At 46.8% G+C, this 18416-nt stretch overlaps 1 protein-coding gene across 1 annotated transcript in view; it reads right to left on the bottom strand.

Moving 5' to 3' along the window:
• Positions 1–18416, bottom strand: part of SLC23A2 (solute carrier family 23 member 2) — a 95968-nt gene that overhangs the window by 39934 nt on the left and 37618 nt on the right. Inside the window, exons 3-5 of the mRNA XM_054997364.1 lie at positions 14530–14628; positions 1613–1729; positions 87–244 (exon numbers count right to left, since the gene is read on the bottom strand). Of these exons, the coding sequence (XP_054853339.1) occupies positions 87–244; positions 1613–1729; positions 14530–14628 (374 nt within the window). The remainder of the gene's footprint in view (positions 1–86; positions 245–1612; positions 1730–14529; positions 14629–18416) is intronic.

The raw sequence follows: 18416 nt of genomic DNA on the forward strand, positions 1-18416 counted from the left end.
AGGCTAGTTATTTTTGTGAATGTTTTTGTAAAGGGTGTACTAACTCTTGAACAATTTGGCAAGTCTAACATTCTCTTCAGACTCACCGGCACCCAAATGTTGTTTGTAACAAAGTTGTGATTCCCACACAGAAGAATATGGTCCCAATCAGCTGGCTGGTAGCCCACTGGTCAAATCCCACACACATGGCATCTGCTAGTAAGAAGGGCACTGCTATTGTACCGCTGAAACAGGTCAGGTAGTGCTGCAAATATAAAAAGGAGCAATCGTGTTTACAGCCAATATTATTCTCTCCAATTTGTGTTGTTATAATTGTTCACTCAGCCCAAGAGCATGCTTTCCAGAGCAGAGGTTTTCTAAATATTTGTACATTCTGATCATGTTTAAACTGCATTTAGTTATTGATTTATCACCCATAAGAAGTTAATTATTACTGTATTTTTGCATCCAAGTCTTAAAATTCTTTGAGGAAAAATTACTACTTATGGTTATTGTAATATAAAGCAGTTTTTAAATTGTGTATACAAGTCAAATAGAATTCTGGTACTCAAGGCCAAGAAAACAAAAAGGCAATTAACCACTGTGCAATAAATAGCTATAGTGAACCCCCAAAAAAGTGAGTATCATGAACAATGGGGAGGAGCCACATCCCAGTCATCAACCTCTGCTATTTCCAGATAAAAGGATCTTGGGCAGCCTTGAAAGGCTTTCAGATGTGGGCTAGAAAGACCAATGGTCTGACTCTATGTTAGGCAGTTTTACATGCTCATATATGCATTCATAAATGTCTTACAGCAGCCTCACTGGAACTGCACAACCATTTTGGAAAGGTGTTATAAAAACCAAAGGCACAATTACTGAGTAACCCATAGCTCTAAGATATTTCACACCGTGAACCTCTTTGAAGCTTAGGATCTCATCTACACAGTACACACACGAGGTTCTTTTCATCAGAGCAAGATACTTTCAGATCCCAAGGCAGAAAATCCAAATAGCACCCCACTTCCTCCAATTCCCAGAGCAAGGGAGAACCAGGAGGTTATCCTGCACAAGTTCTACTGAAACAAACGTTTGCAAAGTTTCATTTGTTTCAATGGGTCTTATGAAGGAAGCTCTCCTGTGTAAGCGCAACTGATGGGTTAAATCTGTCTCTCATTCTGCCAGCTTTACTGATGCCTAAAATCTTATTTTAGCTCATGGAAGGGTCACCACTACTTCTCAGACAAAGCCTGTGGCTTTGGAATGTGTAACATCAGTTATTGGTAGAAGAGAAGTCCTTTCACAGAATGTGAAGAAACTTCCTATTTAAGTAGCAGGCACAAAAGCTTCACTTTCCAAGGCTAGAGGAGCAGAACAGGGGGAAAGTGTACCTGTACTTCATTGCTGCAATCAACAGCATGAAAGGAGAGCTGACTTCTCATCTTCCCAACACATTCTGGTAATTAAAATCAGCGAACTAGAACTGAAGATAAGTGGTATTTGCAGTCCAACATCTGTATTGCAATCTTTCATTTCTGTGCAAAGTGCCTGTTTCAGACCTTTTTCACTGCTGAATAACATTTAAAAGAACTGTGACTGCCATATATTTGTCATAATAGATTTTTAAATGTACCTGTAATCCCAAGAATATGCAGAGGTACCAGGGAGGAACATCCTCAATTGTGTATATCATGTCCGTTCTTTGTGCGTCTAAGCTTCCACTGCTGTCCAATGTATCTGACAGGGAACTCTGTTGGGTGAAAATAAATCAATAACCATTTAATATTGAAGAAGAACGTACTAAGATTCAGCGTGCTATGCAACTTAGTTTCCAGGTGCTTTGATTAGGTCTCTTCTTTCCAGAGCAGTGCCTATATACATATCTAAAAAAGAAATGCTTTTACCTTTCAAAATGATCAGCTGCACTGAACATGCAATTCTCTCTCCCCCTCTTTCATATAACCACCTCTTGCCTTTTCATATAAACAGGTCTTTATTCCATGCTTGTGATATAACCGTGGAAGATTATGCCAAAAAAAGATTACGATGACCTATTGGATTACACAAAGGAGGAGGAGATGGCAAGGATCACCAAGCCACATAAGTCAATAAGGGACAAACAGCTAAAATTGTATAAGAGACCCAGATTTCACAATATAGAATAGTGCTGCTTCTTACCAATATGGCTCTTTCAAAACAACCAATTGATGATCAATCAGGCATAAATTAGGGTTCCTTTAGAGACAGCAGGATGTGGAATCTAGCCATAAACTATGGCAGGAGATAGTTTCAAGTGGGTAGCCATGTTGGTCTGCAGTAGAAGAGCAAGATTCAAGTCCAATCACACCTAGAAACCAACTAGATTTCCAGGGTACAAGCTTTCGAGAGTCATAGCTCCCGTGGTCAGATGTGAATGGGAAATGGTTAGAGTCTTTATAATCCAGGCAGAGGGTGGGAAGGTTTTGCAAACTAGAGTGTTGGAAGCTAGCTATAGTACAAGCTATAATTAGCTTGATAGAACAGGAGTGCAAAGTACAGAAAATTAGCATCTGCAGCGCGAGAAAAATCCTATGTCCCAGCTTCCATACACACTAATCTGCACTCTAATCTGTAACCCAAGAGATGCCAATTGTAAAACAGGGTTAACATACCTGTAACTTATGTTCATCGAGTTCTTCTGTGCCGACACACATGGGTACTGCGCACGCGCAGGCCAGCCGCCGGAAGATTTTTTTATCGCTTTCCCAGCTCCGAAGGGGCCGTTTGCCGCGCGCCTCAGCGACCGTTTCCCGCCCAAACGGTCACATGCTCCTCAGCGGCCAACGGCCCCTTCCCTCAGTTCTCCCTTGCCGCCGCTCAACCAACACACAGAGCCATAGCCCCGATAAGACTAGAGCCATAGCCCAGCCATAGTACAGCGATCTGTGTTGGAGTTCACAGCGGGGTAGGAGGGAGGGTTGTGTGTCGGCACAGAAGAACTCGATGAACATAAGTTACAGGTATGTTAACCCTGTTTTCATCTTCGTTCTTCTGTGCCTCCACACATGGGAGAGTACCAAGCTTCACACAATAAGGAAGGTGGGGTGAAATCCAACTCAATTTTATTATACAACAAGAAAGGAACAAAACAACATATATACACGTACCCATATATTACCACAGAAAATATATCAACCCCACAACATCCAGCAAGTATAAATACATATCAATATATATATATATACACCATATACAGCGACTTCACCTCCCCATTGGAGTATATTAACCAGCATACTCCTAGGGAAACAAGGAATGGAGGACAGCCCTTGCAACAGCTACATCCTCATTGGCATTTACATCCACAGCGTAATGCCGTACAAAGGTATCGGCGGACGACCAAGTTGCAGCCCTGCAAATATTAGCTAAAGGTATACCCTTGAGCAGTGCCGAAGACGTCGCCTGGGACCGTGTGGAGTGAGCCCTGACACCCAAAGGACAGTCCACCTTAGCCGTGGCATAGGCCTTCACAATGGCTGTCACAATCCAACGGGACACCGTCTGTGCAGACGCCCTGCGGCCCTTGTCCTTCGCCCCGAAACACACAAAAAGGTAGGGACTGTTCCTGAACACCCTTGTCCTCTCCAAATAGAAAGCCAAAGCCCTCCGCAGATCCAAACTGTGGAGGGCCTTTTCCCCTTTAGTTGAAGCTTCAGGGAAAAATACAGGCAGAGAAATCTCTTGTGAAAGGTGGAAGGTTGACACCACCTTGGGCAGGAACGAAAGACACGGTCGCAAGACCACCTTATTCGCATGAAAGCGAAGGAACGGGGGGTCTGCCCTAAGAGCAGCCAGCTCGCTGACCCGTCTGGCAGAAGTGATCGCCACGAGGAATGCCACCTTGTAGGAGAGCAAGTCCAGAGGGCACGTAGCCAAAGGCTCAAAAGGGGGCAACATCAACCTGGCCAGGACCAGGGAGAGAGACCACTGGGGCACAGGGGGTGACACAGGCGGGTAAAGATTAAGCATCCCCTTCAAAAACTGGCGAGACTTATGGTGAGAGAAAACCGTGCAGCCATCCACCCGATCATGGAACGCAGAGATGGCCGCAAGGTGCACCTTCAGAGATGCTACACTAAGGCCCTGGTCTTTCAGCTCGCAAAGATAATCCAAGACCATCCCCAAGGGGCTATCGAGAGGCGCCACCTTCCTAGAGGCAGCCCAAGCCTCAAACCTACTCCACTTCGCCTTGTAGGCACGGCGTGTGGAGGGCTTCCTAGCGTTCAGTAGGACCTTCCTGACGGGCTCAGAGAAACCTAGGGACGGGGCCGAATCCGCCAAGCGGTCAGGTGTAGTTTCCTGGGCTCGTGGTGAAAGAGCTCCCCGTGTAGGAGGAGATCCCTCCGGGGCGGAAGGGCCACGTAAGTTCGGCCGGACATCTCCAGCAGCTTCGGGAACCAGAGCTGCCGTGGCCAGAACGGAGCCACTAAGATGCAGTCCGTGTTGTCCCTCTCCACCTTGCACAGCACTCTGGGTATGAGAGGGACGGGCGGAAACATGTAATGTAGTCCCCGGGCCCAAGTAAATTGGAAGGCATCCCCAATAGAGAGGGGATCGCTCCCTGCCCGAGAGCAAAAGACCTCGGCCTTGGTGTTTGACGACGTCGCAAACACGTCTATGCTTGGGCGACCCCACTTCCGAAAGATCGGCCCAGCGTACTTTGCGTTGAGCCCCCATTCGTGATTCAGCATGTGCACCCTGCTGAGAGTGTCCGCCTGCACATTGTCCGACCCAGCTACATGAATGGCGCGAAGCGTCACCCCATTCCTGATTGCCCATTCCCAAATGAGCGTGGCCTCCCTGCAGAGGATCATGGACACCGTGCCGCCCTGTTGGTTCAGGTAATACATAGCGGTAGTGTTGTCCGTCTGCACCAGCACCTGATGGTTCTGCAAGATTGCTGTGAACGACATAAGTGCAAAACGAACAGCCCTCAGTTCAAGCACATTAATATGGAGACCCTTTTCTCTCTCAGACCACACATCCTGAACACATAGCTCCCCACAGAAAGCCCCCCACCCCTGCAGAGAGGCGTCCGTGGTTACGGAGAACTCGGGATGATGGAAACCAAATGGGGTCCCTTTAAACAAATTAACATCCGACAACCACCAGTTCAGAGAGGATATAACGGCTCTGGGAACAGAGAATTTAGCAGTCGGAGGATGCTGTAAAGCATTGTATCTCCTCACAAACCAATTCTGAAGCGGGCGCATCCGCAGCCTCGCAAAAGGGACCACCGGAGTCGCAGCAGCCATATGCCCTAACAAGCATTGAATCATGCGCACTGGCTGATAGCGATTCCGTTTAAACAGGGTTACCAGTCTCTTCAAAGAACGTGCCCGCTCTGGAGGCAATAAAGCCTTGGCCTCCCCTGAGTCGAACACTGCCCCAATATAAGGCACAACACGGCTAGGTGTCAGCTTAGATTTTTCAAAGTTAACCAGGAGGCCCAAGCGTTCGCAAGTGTCTAGCACCAATGCCACATCTTGCAGAAGCTTAGCCTCCGAGCTCGCCGTTATGAGCCAATCGTCGAGATAGGGATAGATGGTACAGCCCTGCTCTCGAAGAAAGGAAACCACAGGAGCCACGCACTTAGTAAACACACGTGGGGCTGTGGAAAGGCCGAAGGGGAGAACCTTGTAACGGAATACCCGCTGCTTGTAAACGAAGCACAGAAATCTCCTGTGCTCCTCCAAGATCCCCACGTGGAAATACGCGTCCTTTAAATCCAGGACAGCGAACCAATCCCCCTTCCTCAAAAGGGCAATTATAGCAGGCAGTGTGATCATTCTAAACTTGGTGACCCTTAGAAAGGCATTTAGGCCCCTAAGATCCAAAATCGGACGTAGACCCCCATCCTTCTTAGGGACTAGGAAGAACCGGGAAAAGAAACCCCTCACAGACTCCACAAAGGGCACCTCTTCCACAGCACCCTTAGCCAAGAGGGACCGAATTTCATCCTCCAGCTCAACCAAGGTATTATTCACCGCACTCAGCGGTGAAGTACACATCGGCAGTTCAGTGAATTCCAGCCCGTACCCCTTATCAACAATTGTTAAGACCCATGAGTCAGATGTTATTGACTCCCATTCAGACAAAAAAGGACTGAGTCTGTCCGAAAAGTTCAGGGCTGCCGCAGGGCCGGGTCTTCAGAACTGCCTTCCAGCCCCTTGCGGATCTTTCTGCTGGGGTGGAGGTTGAGACGAGCGGGGCTTGAACGGCCTACGCCTCCTGCCCTGGTGTTGAGCTGGGGTATACTGGCGCTGCGAAGTAGGGTACTGCGGATAGTACGGACGGGGTTGGTATCTGCTGCGGTACTGGTAGGGATTATACCTCGACGAGTACCGAGACTTGAACGTGGACCTGTCCGTCGGAGTGACCCCCAGGGAGCGAGCTGTTTGCCGGTCCTCCTTCTTCTTCTTAAGCGCCTCGTCGGTGGTGGTAGAGAAGAGGGAGTCACCCTCGAAGGGCAGACGTTCAATCTTGGCCCTCACCTCCTGCGGGAGGGCAGTTGACCGCAACCACGAGTGTCTCCTCAGAAGCACCGCTGACGCCATACCCCGAGCCGCCGTGTCAGCTGCATGACTTCCAGCATTCATCTGTTGTTTTGATAATCGTACTGCCTCCGTCTGCAGCAACGACACCACCGCCTTCTTGTCAGCAGGGAGGTCAGTGACATAGTTGGCTAGCTTCTCCCATAGGTAGAGCTGATAGCCCGCCATAATTGTTTGATAGTTGGCTATCCGGAGGGCTAAAGCAGCGACTGAGTACTGACGCCTACCCAGTGCGTCCATTTTCTTTCCCTCCTTATCCGGTGGTACGGAGGAGGACCCCGACCTCTTGTGCTGAATCTCCTCGGCTATCAAGGATGATGGTGGAGGGTGCTTGATGAGAGACTGCCACGTCCCTTGTTTGATCTTATACATCTGTTCGATGCGTTTGGACGTGGCAGGCAGGTCAGATGGTGACTTCCAGACCTTGTCGATGATCTCCTCCAAGCCCTCCAACATAGGAAAACCTACTGTAGCCGGGTTCTCTCCATAGATTCTGCACAGCAGCTTGTCTTTCGTCTTCGGGACCACGGAAGATACGTCAATCTCCAAGGCCTTGGACATGCGGGCCATTTGGTCTGCATAAATCCGCAGGTCCTCGAAGGGAGAGCTGGTGGATGGGCCAACATTGTCGTCTGGGGATGGTTCAGAGAACGACTCAGAGCGGTAGCCGGACCCCACATCCTCGTCATCCTCATCAGACGGAAGAGCTGATACTTCGTCTCCTGGGAAGGGTGGGGGCAACCACTCACGACGGCTAGACGACGACGGCCCCGGATCCGATGATCTGAAGCCAGGCGGAGCCCCTTTCCACTGGCACCGAAAGGCCTCAGGTAGATCTGTAGCCTGTTGATGACGCGCAGCCACAGACCGTTCGGATCCGACTCGCTCGGATCCGACACTCCCCTCCGACCAGTACCGCTGACTACGGGCAGACTGTGCAGGCGAAGGATCCCTGGTCGCCTCTCGGATCCGACGACGCGGAGCCGGGATCGATTCCGGTGTTGGCGAACGCCGCCCACTCGACAGGACCACATAGGCCCCGGGATCCGGCACCTCTTCTTCAAGGAGGGGACGGTCAGGGGAATCTAGGTGAGGCGACGGCGTAGGTGGAGACACCAGGACCACCTCCTCTGCAGGCCGGCGCCGAGGGGACCGAGAACGATGTTTGGTCTTCTTAGCCTTCTTCTTCGGCACCGAAGCTTTCGGAACCGATGTCCTCTTGGTCGACGCCTTTCGCGCAGCCTCCGGTCCCGGGACTGACGCAGGCCTTTCGATCGACGCCGGGGCTGATCGTATCGGATCCGACTCGCCCGGTTCCGGCCTCGGAGTCGACCTCCCCGGTTCCGACCTCACCGACGCCGACTTGTGCGGGGACTTCGCAGACCTCGCCACCGAGCTTGCCCTCGATGCAGGCTTGTCCGCCGGGCGGGATGTAGCCACCGATTTTGAAGAGGCTACAGAGCCCGCTCGCGACCGGCTCCCGACATGGGTGGAGGTTCGACCAGCCTTCTCCACGGCCCCAGGTTTCTCCGCCTCGGAGGGCCCAGGGGCGTCCAAGACCCGCTGCCACAGTGAAGCCTTGAGGCGGGTGGACCGCTCCTGCCTGGCTTTATGCGTAAAGCCCTGGCAGATCTTGCAAGTGGGGACTACATGTTCCTCCCCCAGACAAAGCAGGCAAAGGCTATGTCCATCCGTTTGGGCCATTTTTGCACGGCACTGGGCACAGTGCTTAAACAGGGCTGTAGAAGCCATTCCAGGGGGCAAACCAAAAGCGAAGTCACACAGTCCGGGTCAAATACCTCACCGAGATCAGTCCGTCCAAATCAGTAAACAGAGAGAAGTCAAATCCAGTCCAAGTCAGTCACGAGAAAGCAATCCAAAGCAATCCAAAGCACAAGAAAAAAGCACGGAGCTACAAGCGAACGTTCTCCTCAAGCGGCGGCAAGAAGAGAACTGAGGGAAGGGGCCGTTGGCCGCTGAGGAGCATGTGACCGTTTGGGCGGGAAACGGTCGCTGAGGCGCGCGGCAAACGGCCCCTTCGGAGCTGGGAAAGCGATAAAAAAATCTTCCGGCGGCTGGCCTGCGCGTGCGCAGTACCCATGTGTGGAGGCACAGAAGAACGAAGATGAACTCAGCAGTTTAGAAATTCACAGGAACAATTTGCAATTTTATAAAAGATCTGCAACAACCATCTATTGGAGTAGGAAGAAATGACTGAGTGAGCTGGGGAGAGGAAAACAGAGTTTTAGAAAGGGCAGATTTAAACAAAGGCATACAATAAAAGCAAAAATAATGTGTAAAGAAAAAGAAAAAGTGGGTTCCCTATTGCAGATTGGGGTTAAAGATGGGCTTTCCTTGGATCTGTAGGCTACAGCAGTAGTTCAGCACAGATCTGAACAAAAGTCTTTGAAAAGTGCCACAATGCCTTGCCACAGAAGCAGTTTTAAACATTTAGTAATAAACAGCCAACTTAAAAAACCATTTGAAAAGTAGGAAAGCCTTAGGAAAACAAAAATCCACTTAACTATTTTTATTGGCAACAACACTCAGAAACGAGGATATATTTGATTTGCCCATCTCAAATCTTGCAAGAAGAAAGGTTTATGAGAGATTAGGTGGTGAGTGACCTAATCCATACTTTTGACAAGAACCTCATGACTACTTGAGACCCAAAGCTATGTATGGTGCATTTTCTACCAGTGCTAAACCCACTTTCTAATGCACCAGAGTATACTGCAGAGACACTACAAGAATTCCAATTATGAAAAAAGCAACAAAGAGAGATTTTTTGTGTGGTTGTAGCTATTTCGGTCAAGGCAAGCTTTTGCAAAAGCATATTTGACACTGCCAGAAGTACATGGGGAATTTCTTCATTCAAATGACAAGTCATGTAGGACTGTGTCTGACTGCACTAATGCACTAATAAGGAGGGATGTAGGCGATCTTGGGGGCCCGGGGGGGAAAGCAACAGCTCCTCTCTGTCTCTGTACTGCAAGAGGCCCACCACTCATTTCACACAGCTTTGTTGGTGTGGAAGACATCTCTTCTTTCTTGCCCTGGAAGACAGACACTGAAAGCAAGGCTGATGCTGGGAGAAAGGGATGCAGGAACAGGCTCTCTGGACTCTCTCTCTCTCAACTACCTGCTGCCCTCTCAGAGGCTCTCCTTTTGCACAATGGAGTGACACAAGAGTGGTTTGAATGCAGACTTCTTTTGTAGGAGGCCACAGCTCTGCTGGAAGCTGTTCCAACTTGGAAAGGATTAAGCACACTGGGCAGAGTACAGCGCTGAGTGAAGTCAGAAAGGCCAAGACTATGTGGACATGTTACACGGGAATTTTCATTTGAATTGGTTTATTCTGGAAAGGGCTCAGCTGCTAACTCCTGAGCATGCTAAGCAGGTTTCAAAGTTACAGTCTTTAGGCAGAGGGAAAAGACCGAAGCAAGCCAGGCATCATACCAGCAGGGATTCTTTATCTGGATTTCTAGCTCTCTTCACTTTAGGACATAAAAAATAATAATAAAACAATCCCATCAAGAACTACCCCCACCCCATATTACTTAGTTGGTAAAAGCCAACCTAAATAAACCTTCTTACAACACTTTCAGGAGATATTTGCAAGTCTCTGGCATCCTAGAGCAGCCTCAAAAACTTCAGTACTTAAAAAACTCAAATATGGGTATCAAAAGATCAACATAGAGGGAATAGGATTACACATGGCCCGTAACCTGAGTCAATGAGGGAGGAACTCAAGTAACAAAAATTACATGAGAAAAGGAGCAATGATGGATTCCAGCACTATTAACTACCTCAATGTGACAGAGTTACAAGCCCCTGAATCTGTACTTTCTGCCCTAATCAGGACACACAGAATTAGTTTGGAACTTAACTGAAAAACCATGTAGCTGTCAGGAACTCTACAGAGCAGAGGCATGAAAGAGCCTCCTTTAAGGAAAGTAAGCATGGTGTAGGGGTCAAGATGCCAGAGACCCTGGGACAAAATAAGAATGATACTGTATACTCACTATAATCCCTTAGAAAGGGGGTCAGAAATCATTTTTCCACTACCACACAGCCAACGTTGTCAGAGGATGTCTTTGGCTGTTCTATTCTATGAATTAAGGACTGGAGAACAAGTAAAATATTACTTTAGGCAGACAAAATATATGCTTTGGAATCTGGAGCCCAGTATCCCAGTTGTATAACTTTATCCTGTTAGTTACACATGCTGCCATTACTTAATCCCTCCTTGATTGCAGAAGGCAGCAATCTCAGAAATAATCTAGGTGGTCCAATGCTGTCTTAGTTTCCATTGCAGCTCCCTTGCCTGCCAAAATTAATCTCCGAAAGAAAAGTGGCATTAGGAACAGAAGTGTTCAGGCATTTTGCCTTCCTGAATAAGCTTAGTGTTCACAGCTGGAGTATGGAAAATTGCTGATATTGTAAGGCTGAATATCAGTTTGTTTATCTCAGCATATGCAATCGTGTAAAATATTATATAATCCCCCAAATCCACTATTATTATGGTTAATAGCATGAAAATACCCCGTTCAGTCCTTCCAATTTGCATTTTTAGTCTAAGCATGATCTGTATTCAAGTCAAACAATCCTGGCTCTCTTTGCACGTAATAATCATCATCTCAATTGGGGAAGGACAGAGCATTGAAATTAGATTAACTACAAGGTAGTTTTTCAAATCATCTAGATTGGGGTTAACTTGTAATGCTCAAGGTGCTTTTATACAGCCTGCATTTCTTGCTGGAATCCTGATCATCTCAACTCTGTTTAAAGATTATTCATGCATGATTCTTTGCTACAGAGAGAGGTTTGAAAATACGGTAACGAAAAGCTGTGAAGAAGTTCAAAAAAATGAGCTGGGGACTTTTTGCTTCCTTGCATTTTATATTCCCTGTTCTTGCTGAAAAAATTTCAACTCTGCAGAAAAACAAATATGGAACGAACATGCAAATTCAGCATGTTCATAGAAAACTACATGAGCAGCATAATTCATTCTGCTAGTACAATTTAGAGGAGTATTTTTCTAGGTTTTATCATATCTAGAGACTTGGCATTGGAGCATTAACAAAAGGCATGGATGGTGTCAGGAATCACAAGGAAAACAAGCTAGGAAGTAGAAATGCCAAATCTCAGGAAAGAAAGGGCAATGAAAGCCAAGATCTTAGATAGTGTTAAACACCTCCATGGGTAAAGCAGGTAAAGCATAGGAGTTGGTGAGTTTAAATACAAGGCAACCTTTCCCCCTGCCTCATGAGGAGAAAGAAGAAGACTTATGGAGTGGGCATGTGGCAGCTTCCAAGCATGAGCAGCAATGGAGATCGTTGGGCAGGGTGGGCATGCCCAGAATGGCCCATGAGACAAACGCTCCCGGCTCCACACAGTTCCTACTTCTTTTAAAACTTACTCTTCAGCCCTTTTCTTAATTTTGATTAAAAGTTAAGACCATATTTTCTTTTTTAAATGATTTTAATGAATTTTCTCTTTCATGCTTATTGTGCTTCATATTTTTTACTGTTAACTGCCTTTAACGCTTGCTTGTGGACAGAGCAGAGGGAGATACATGCAAACACATATTGTGTCAAGGTGGTATAACCAACTTCTAAGATTATTCTGGAGAAATGCTTTTGCGTGTAGATTTGGACTGTGTCAAAACCACCCCCAATTTAAAAACAGTCTCTTAGCTGAGAACAAGTACGAGGAGGGAGGAAAAGCCAGATGCTTTCTAAGCTGTATCCAGCCTTGGTCTTTGGTCATGTAGATGTGGCCAGAAGGCTGTCTGCTAAAAGCTTTCCCTTCCAGGTGTGTGGGGGGGAGGGACCAGAGACTCAAAAGATTAAAATGCCAGAAAGGTTTCTTCCTGGAACCTCCAGGAAAATGCTCTCTAACCTGCACCTTTGACTTTCCCAGGGGGTGAGCAAAGGAAGAGAATAAAACCTCCTGGCACAGAAAGGAGGGCCTCTTTAGCTAACTTCATCTGGAAGGTGAAGGGGCTAAGAGCTGGCTCCTTGCAGGTCATGGCCATTTACCATGTGGAGGCTGGAAGCATGAACCATGAAAGATATAAGAACATCTCTATAAACTGGAACTTTCTAAGCTAGAGAGCCTGACTAAACAGAAGATCTAAGTTAGGCATGAAAAGATGGAAGGATAGAGGAACTGCATTGCTACCCTCTACTTTTCGAGTTCCCTTGCTTGCTTCAGAGCTGTGCTTAAAAGTGTGTGAGCATTAAATTCTTAAATGCTGGTATCTGTTCTCTGTACCACACAGACTTATACTGCTCAACCATGCTATCTAAACCAGGTGGGAAGGGGATGGTTTTTTGGTAACTGGCTGATCCCCCAGCGGTGCACAAGTGCAGTAAACAGTCCCTGCAGTAGCCAGCTGCTGAATAGCAGGAAACTGGGCAAAAGGCAGGGATCAGATTGGCAAGCCTGTCCTGGAAGTGGGGAGAGTCTTGGCCCTTCCCATAGGCAATTCCCGCAAAGGTCAAGTGGTGGCAGAGAGTGCAAGATATAAGAAGCAGCCCTCAGACAGTTTGGGGGCTCCCACATGGGTGGCACGTGCTAGAAGGAGATTTGGGCTGCCAGCAGTGAACTCCAGAGGGCAAGGAGGGGCAGTACTCATGGGTCAGTGGGGCTATTCCACCTCAGTTGTTATTCCATAAATCTTGTCTTCTGTTGATGACACAGTTCATATAAGCAAAAAAACACTATTCCTGACAGCAGGTTTTCATGGCAATTTCATACTATTAATTATCATAGGACAAACATGGTCATGTAAAACAGCTTTACCAAACAAAACCCTTCAACAATGCTGCTCCTCATTAGTGGGAATCCCTTTTTCTTTTTAGTCTAGCATCCAGTAACACACACACACACACACCCATCCTCCAAACCCCTATACTACTCAACCTGAATCACTGAGACAGGCCAGGGTATGAAATCAATAGATTTATCTTTGGAACTGCAAATGCTCTGCTATTCAGCTGTTTCTCCACCTCATGCCTGTAAGCCAGTGGTACTCACTCTGCTGCTCACGGAAAGCCACATTCGCAATTACCATCAACCAAAAGAGCCACATGACTACTATATGCATAGTCCATCACCCCAAGCGCACACACATAATATAAGAGACAGCTATTAATAATAAATATACAACTATAACCTTTTATATTACCAGAGTACCTCTGAGCATGTAGAATTGTCTCCCTCCACCTCTGTTGAGCTTTAGCCAGCCCTTCTGTATCTGGAGTGAATGCAAAGGCTTCCCTATTGGCCTTCCTGCTCTCTCCTCAGCATGAGACACAGTAGCTCAGGTGAGAGAGCGTGACTACCAAATAGAAGTAAAATCACCACTATCTCACTGTAGCCAGTTTTCTCATTTTCCACAGTGGTGGATTTACTCTCTTTTCTCTATAACCAACTTCTTCACCTTCCAACAGCTGTTCAGGTGCTGGAATGAGAATGTGAAGGCTGCAGAGAAGGGGGGATTATAGGAAAGCATGGATTCTTTGCTTCCATCCCTAGTACAAGGCCCAAAGCTAAGGAAAGTTTGCAACTTAATTATCCTCAAATCCCTTCCATGTTTCAAAGTGGAACTGCCTACCAGTTACAAGCCTTACTGGGCAATAGCTTCGTCCACTGTCCTAGAACATGGGGCAGGTGGAACATTGGGGAACAGTGCTCAGAGGAGCCATAAGTGGCATGTCAAAGTCACATGTGCCTCCTAAATCACTGAGTATCACTATTCTAAGCCCTTCCCCATCATTTTCACATACTCATACTCTCATGTGTTTCTTTCACATGTCCTTCAGTGACCCCTCCGACATAAAACGAGTGACTAGCTGAAGAATATTTCAGAGTCGCAGTTAAATTCTGAGATGAACCAGAAGAGTTAATTTGGTTACAGCATCTCCAATTCTACTTTAAATAGCTAAGATACCTTTTCAGCAATTCCATTTTCTGTAGTATATATTGCCATAAGCTCTGTATCTTCTGTGTCTTGATCACCACTAGATGTTGCACCACCATTTATTACAACCTAAGAAAGGAGGAGGAATATATTTTATACATATGGACATGTGTCTTTTAGAATGAGAATAAACTTTATAATAAAAAATAAGCAACATTTTAATACACTGAAGAAGATTTTCCAAACTGTAGTTAAAATATAGAAAATCAATTCATTCCAGTAACTATCTGGAAGGAAGAGATAAGCATTCTGGTCAGTGGGATCTGTTGTTCTATGAATGTCTGAAAATTTGGTGATTTATTAATTGATTAATCAACTCAGTAAGTGCTAGCTAGGTAGCATGGAAACATAGGAGGAAGAAGGCAAGAATTAGTTAAGAATTGCTGTATCTTGCTTAAGTCCTTTCTTCACACAAACACATAAAAGTAGGCTTGTCTTGAACAGAAGACCTGAGCATGTGCAGAAGAGACCGCTGCAGGAAAATATTGGACTGTATCCAGCCACTCTGCTTAGCAAAGGTTGATATTTTCCTCCAGCTTAAGTGGCTCTTCCTCTAATTGACCTTTTGGGAAAGCTCACAGACAGTAACAGAAGTGTTATTTAAATTTGGGCCAGCTGGCCAAGAGGAGATCAGAGCACCACATAGCAGAAGAAAGAGAAAGAGATCATCCCAAGAAACCAAGTTTGTTCCTGTGCTCTCCAATACAGCAGGAGCAAAGGTATACGTAAAAGTAGGTGTCTGAATGACATCCCTGCAAAAACCTAATGAAATTATGTTATCTGCCACTGAAGAGAATGGCTGGACACCTTACTGTTTTCAGCAGGAAAAACAGTGTTTCATACCTGTAACTGTTGTTCATCTAGGTCTTCCGTGCAGTAACACATGGGACTGCGCACGCGCAGGCCTGCCGATTCCGGAGATTTTTATAGCTCTGAGCCACTAGGGGGCGCCCCAGCCTCCAAACGCGCATGCGCAGCCGTCTTTTCCCGCCGAAAAACGGCTCCTAAGAGGCGGGGCACCCCCGAAGTCCCCTCAGCTCCTCTTTCGCCGCCGACTGCAAGGTAAGTACCAAGAGAATTAGCGGGGAAGGAGGGAGGGTATGTGTTACTGCACGGAAGACCTAGATGAACAACAGTTACAGGTATGAAACACTGTTTTTCATCGGCGGTCTTCCTGTGCAGTCCCACATGGGAGATTACATAGCATAAATACCTGGGTGGAAGGCATAGAGGCATCATGACAGGAATATTGATTGTAGGACCGCGGTACCCACTGCAGTCTCTTTCCTGTCCAAGACGTCCAAAGCATAATGCTTCACAAATGTGTTTGCAGACGCCCAAGTCGCTGCTTTGCAGATATCATGTAATGGAACACCTCTCAGGAGAGCTGCCGAGGATGCTTGAGACCTAGTGGAGTGAGCATGAACCTCCAAGGGACAAGGCAGGTTAGCACCCTTGTAACTTAACAAAATAGCCTGTACCACCCAACGAGCTAGAGTTTGAGAGTTAGCCCCTTTTCCCTTCTTAGGGCCCGCAAAACAAACAAAAAGGTGAGAATCCTTCCGGAAAGATCTAACTCTATCTAAATAAAAAAGGAGAGCTCTACGGACATCTAAGGTATGAAGAGATCTCTCTGCTTCAGAGGTAAAATCTTTAAAGAAGACAGGTAACGAGATTTCTTGTGCTAAATGAAATTTTGATACCACTTTAGGTAAAAATTCAATTTTAGTACGAAGGACCACCTTATCTTGGTGAATGCTCAGATAAGGGGGGTCACAGGATAGGGCAGCTAATTCACCCATCCTTCTGGCAGAAGTTACGGCTACCAAAAAAGCAACCTTAAAGGATAATAAACTTAAAGGGCAAGACGCCAACGGTTCAAAAGGTTTTGAAAGGAGTCGAGTTAACACTAACGGCAGAGACCACTGGGGAACCAGCACCCTAATTGGGGGAAATAAATTATTAAGCCCCTTCAAAAACAACTTAGAGGTGTAATGGGAAAACACCGTCTTCCGATCAATCGGCGGGTGGAAAGCCGATATAGCGGCCAAATACACCTTGACGGAAGAATTAGCTAAACCTGTTCGCTTAAGACCCCATAAAAAATCTAGGACCTCAGCGAGGGAGGAAGCTAAGGGGTCAATCCCTCTATCTCTGCACCAAACTGAAAACTTGTTCCATTTCAGGGTATATGACTGCCTCGTAGACAGCCGACGGGCATTCTGGAGGACGTTCAGAACTTCCGCCGAAAACCCTAATCCTGGAGGATCAACCATGCCGTCAGTCTGAGTGAATGTACTTTGTGATGAAGCACTCCTCGAAACGACAGGAGATCTGGACAGTCCGGGAGATGACGCATCTGACAGTGCAGTCTCATAAGGGCATGGAACCACGGCTGTCTCGGCCAATACGGGGCAATCAGAATTGCTGACGCTCTGTCCATCTGGATCTTGGATACTACTCTGGCCAGCAGGGGAACCGGGGGAAACATATAGAGGAGGGGACCTGACCAACTCAACTGAAAAGCGTCCCCAAGAGACTCGAGGCCGACACCTCCTCTGGAGCAATACTGGGGAATCTTGCAGTTCTCTTCCGAGGCGAAGAGGTCTAATTCTGGGGTCCCCCAGTCTGTAAAAATAGGATGTAAATATTTATCGTGCAGGGACCACTCATGTGTGTCCATCTCCATTCTACTAAGATGATCAGCAGTAACATTCTCTTCCCCCGGAATATGGATAGCTATCAGCCAAATGGAATGTTCAATCGCCCATTCCCAAATTTTGACGGCCTCCTCACACAAAGGCCTAGACAATGTACCCCCTTGTTTATTTAAATAAAACATGGTTGTGGTATTATCCGTTAAGATTTGAACAGTCTTATTGCACACCATTTCAGAAAAAGAAATCAGGGCATAATAAACCGCCCGTAGCTCAAGGAGGTTAATGTGTTCCGTACACTCTGATTCATCCCACAACCCGTGGGCAAAAAACCCTTGGCAGTGAGCACCCCAGCCAAGATTCGAGGCATCCGTAGTAACGGATAGGTCAGGCTGTCTATACCCAAAACCTACACCCTCAAAAAGGTTAGAGTCTTGCAACCACCAGTCCAGGGAAACCAGGACTGTGCGAGGAATACTCAACTTCATGCGTTGAGAATCTCTTTCTGGGCTAAAGATCCTAGAGAACCACCCTTGGAGCGGTCTCATACGTAGTCGGGCCAACGGTATTACCGCCGTAGTAGCAGCCATATAACCCAAAAGGACTTGGATCAGTCTGGCCGACTGAAACCTACAACCCTTGAACTTCCTAATAAGGGCTTTCAACTTATCTGCTCTATCAGGAGGAAGGAAACCAGCATTCCGACACCCATCCAGGATGGCTCCAATAAATTGAATAACCTTAGTGGGGGTGAGTGTTGATTTCTTAAAATTCACAAACAATCCCAATTTTAAACAGACAGCCAACGTGGTAGAGATTTGGCGGGAAACATCTTCTATAGAGCGCCCCACGATGAGCCAGTCATCGAGGTACGGAAAAATACAACAACCTTGTGTCCTAAGGTAGGCGATAACCACCGCCACACATTTAGTGAACACTCTAGGGGCCGTAGATAACCCAAACGGGAGGACACGGTACTGGAACACATGGGAACCATAAGTAAAACGAAGAAATTTTCTATGATCAGGGAATATAGAAATATGAAAATACGCGTCCTTTAGATCCAATACTCCAAACCAAGAATTTGGGGGCAATAAGGACAACACCATTTGCAGTGTAGTCATCTTAAATTTTCGAACCTTGATTGACTTATTCAATTTACGCAAATCAAGAATGGGGCGGAGACCCCCATCTTTTTTG

Source organism: Eublepharis macularius, chromosome 14, assembly GCF_028583425.1.
Source record: "Eublepharis macularius isolate TG4126 chromosome 14, MPM_Emac_v1.0, whole genome shotgun sequence".
NCBI lineage: Eukaryota > Metazoa > Chordata > Lepidosauria > Squamata > Eublepharidae > Eublepharis > Eublepharis macularius.